General features: G+C 32.9%; 1 protein-coding gene across 1 annotated transcript; it reads left to right on the top strand.

The window, feature by feature from the left end:
- The first annotated feature begins 695 nt into the window (after positions 1 to 695).
- On the top strand, positions 696 to 1318 carry LOC134268036 (uncharacterized). The gene is made up of 2 exons (XM_062750242.1): positions 696 to 1154; positions 1283 to 1318. Exons 1-2 carry the CDS (start codon positions 696 to 698, stop codon positions 1316 to 1318), a joined length of 495 nt encoding a protein of 164 aa, XP_062606226.1.
- Positions 1319 to 2867: the final 1549 nt, after the last annotated feature.

The following is a 2867-nucleotide window of genomic DNA, read 5'->3' as shown; positions in this document are numbered from 1 at the left end:
TAGATTAAAGGAAACTGAATGGTTACTTATACAGGAGGGAGGAAAAGATATCATACCACCTCCCTTGATGGTAGAACATCCTGCAGAATTTATACCACCTCCCTTGATGGAAGAACATCCTGTAGAATATAAACCTCAGGAGGAGGAGGAAAAAGAAAACATAAGACCAAACAACAAACTCTTGGAGGATATTAAGGCTCATTATCAAAACAAACAGAAAGAAAATACAGGCAATGGATATATTGCTTACTTAAAACAAGACAGAGGTAGAATAGCCAATAATTGGATATTTAATTTAACTGGGTGCCGACAGGAAGATGTAGATCAAATCATTGGAAGTGATTATCAATACTTGATCTTACAAAAAGAAAGGCATCCAGAAACTGGAAAACTTCATCATGTGAGAGGATTCATTCAAATGAAAAACAGAGTTCAAGGGAGATACATGTACAGAAAGATTCATAAATTAACCTGTTTTGAGATGTCTTACAGCACTCCAGAATTGGAAAGAACTTTTTATAGACAAGGTGACTATGAAGAATATGGAGTTCTAAAACCTGATGTGAGAAACAAAGAATTAGTTCCAAGAGATTGTAGATTTACCTGAATAATAAAAAAAAAATCTTGTTTTATTGTGTTGTTGTTGTTGTTCTATAAAAACAAGGGTGTTTTAAAAAATAGATTCATTTTACATCATGAGTCTCCAGGAGATACAAGGTGATTTACTCAACTGTGAGGTAGAAGCTATTGTTCATCAATGTAATTGTTTAACTGTAAAAGCTCATGGATTGAGTCAAAGTATTGCAGAGAAATTCCCACAAGCCAATCTCTATGCCACTCGCAGACCTCTAGGGACTAGAAATTTAGCCGTAGAAGAAGATAGAGGAATTCCAGGCACTATTAAGGTGTTTCCCTCACAAACCCCTGTGGTCATTTGTTTACTAGCTCAATGGGATTATGGAAAACCAAGTCACCGACCTAAAAGAATTTCCACTTATCAGGATACCCCACAAAACAGAGAGCAATGGTTTCAAACTTGTTTACAAGAAATGGGGGAAAGTTTACCTTACCAGACTTATGCTTTTCCTTACAAGATTGGATGTGGACTAGCCCAAGGAAATTGGATTCATTATAGACATTATATTGAACAATTTGTACACACTTATGAAAAACATGTGTACATTCTTCATCATTAATTGTGTGTTTTTCATGTGATGTAAAATAAAGAAGAAAAAAAAAAGTACCTTTTTATCTGTCATACTCTAAAGTCTGTTTTAAACAGGAGATGAAAGTCCACCGCAATCCCATGCACTCATAAGCAGATCTCTGGTGGGGGGTCAGTAGAAACACTCAAGTAGTTTTTTTTCTTTTCCCCTGTGATATAATGTCAAATATTTTAATGGAAAATTCAGAAATTTACAGTACCCGCATCGTTATTCTTTACAATTCTATCGTGTTCTATCGTGCGTGTATCCTATCGTATCGTGCGTGTATCCTATCGTATCGTGCGTGTATCCTATCGTATCCTATCGTATCGTGTTTTCCGTTTATCAGGTTTTGCGTTTTCTATCGTGTTTTCCGTTTATCGTGTTTTGCGTTTATCGTGTAGATCGTTTATCAGGTTCTATCGTGTATCGTGTTTTGCGTTTATCGTGTATATTCGGAAACCCTCGCTTTTTATCTTTACTATACAAAGAAACTACTGAGGTATTCCGAGTTTCTTTTTCGTTTTGTTAATAAAAATAAGATTAATTCAACCGAAAAAGAGAAAATAAAGTTTTATCCCTTTCTTTTTCATCAATATATTTAAAAAATATTAAAGTGTAGAAGGGAAAAATCATTGATAGCGTATTTCATGAATGAATAAATTGATTTATTAATAAATAAATAAATAAATAAAATAATTATATCATGGTAAAGCAGAGAGTGATTGTCAAAATTTAAACAGTAACTCTATTTTTCGGAAATGAAATTATAAGTAGATCGATCACCTGGTCTATTTAAAAAAAAATTAATTTATCGAATTGTATGATTTATTTTGTCAAAATTAAATACTATTAATATGATTTTCTTAAATGAATCGGAATTACCGGAGAAAGATTTTTGGTAAGCTACGATGGTTGCGTACACAAAAAGCAAACAAATAAATAATAAGCAGGATATTGATATATATCTTTTTTCATGCAATATTTTGTTTTTCCTTGTTTATCGTCTGAAAATAACGTTAGTAATATGTTTACGCCTCCGATCTGCATGTATGCACAATTATTTAAAGTCTTGATGTTACAAATATAACAAAACATAAGACATTGATCCAGATGATTTTAACTACGATTTGGGCCGTATACGTTCAAATTTTCAATTTATTTTTTAAAGCTAATTATAAATTCCTTGACATATGTCTAAATTAATAAAAAAAAAAAATAAAAATCAAAATTATAAAATATAATGCATGAAAATATTCTACCCAATTTATCACATGATGGCTGTTACTATAAAATAGAAGATTTTCATTAATTTTATCTGGCATTAGATAACATAAAAATAATATATACAGGGAAAACATGAAGATTTTAAACAGCTTACCTTTTCTACGTGGAAATAAACGGAAAATATAATCCATCGGGATGCCAAAAATCAAAATAAATCGAAGACCTTTCCTTACCAGAAAACTGACACGTATGTGTAGCTCTCTAATCAGCACACTGCCTTCCTGTGCGGTCAACCACCCCCTCCCCCTTCTCCCCTAACTGACACCTCGGCCCGTGTGTGTGATCACAATCAACATACATGTACCTGTACTGATTTCACACCTGGGGTCAATTAGTAACCTCGAATACTACCTGGTTCTAATGAAACGCATCTAC

This window comes from Saccostrea cucullata, unplaced genomic scaffold (genome assembly GCF_032062105.1).
Source record: "Saccostrea cucullata isolate Sc308-1 unplaced genomic scaffold, CSIRO_AGI_Scuc_v1 ctg1493, whole genome shotgun sequence".
NCBI classification, from domain to species: domain Eukaryota; kingdom Metazoa; phylum Mollusca; class Bivalvia; order Ostreida; family Ostreidae; genus Saccostrea; species Saccostrea cuccullata.
Note: the sequence above shows the minus strand (reverse complement) of the source record. Positions and strands in the feature narration are given on the sequence as shown.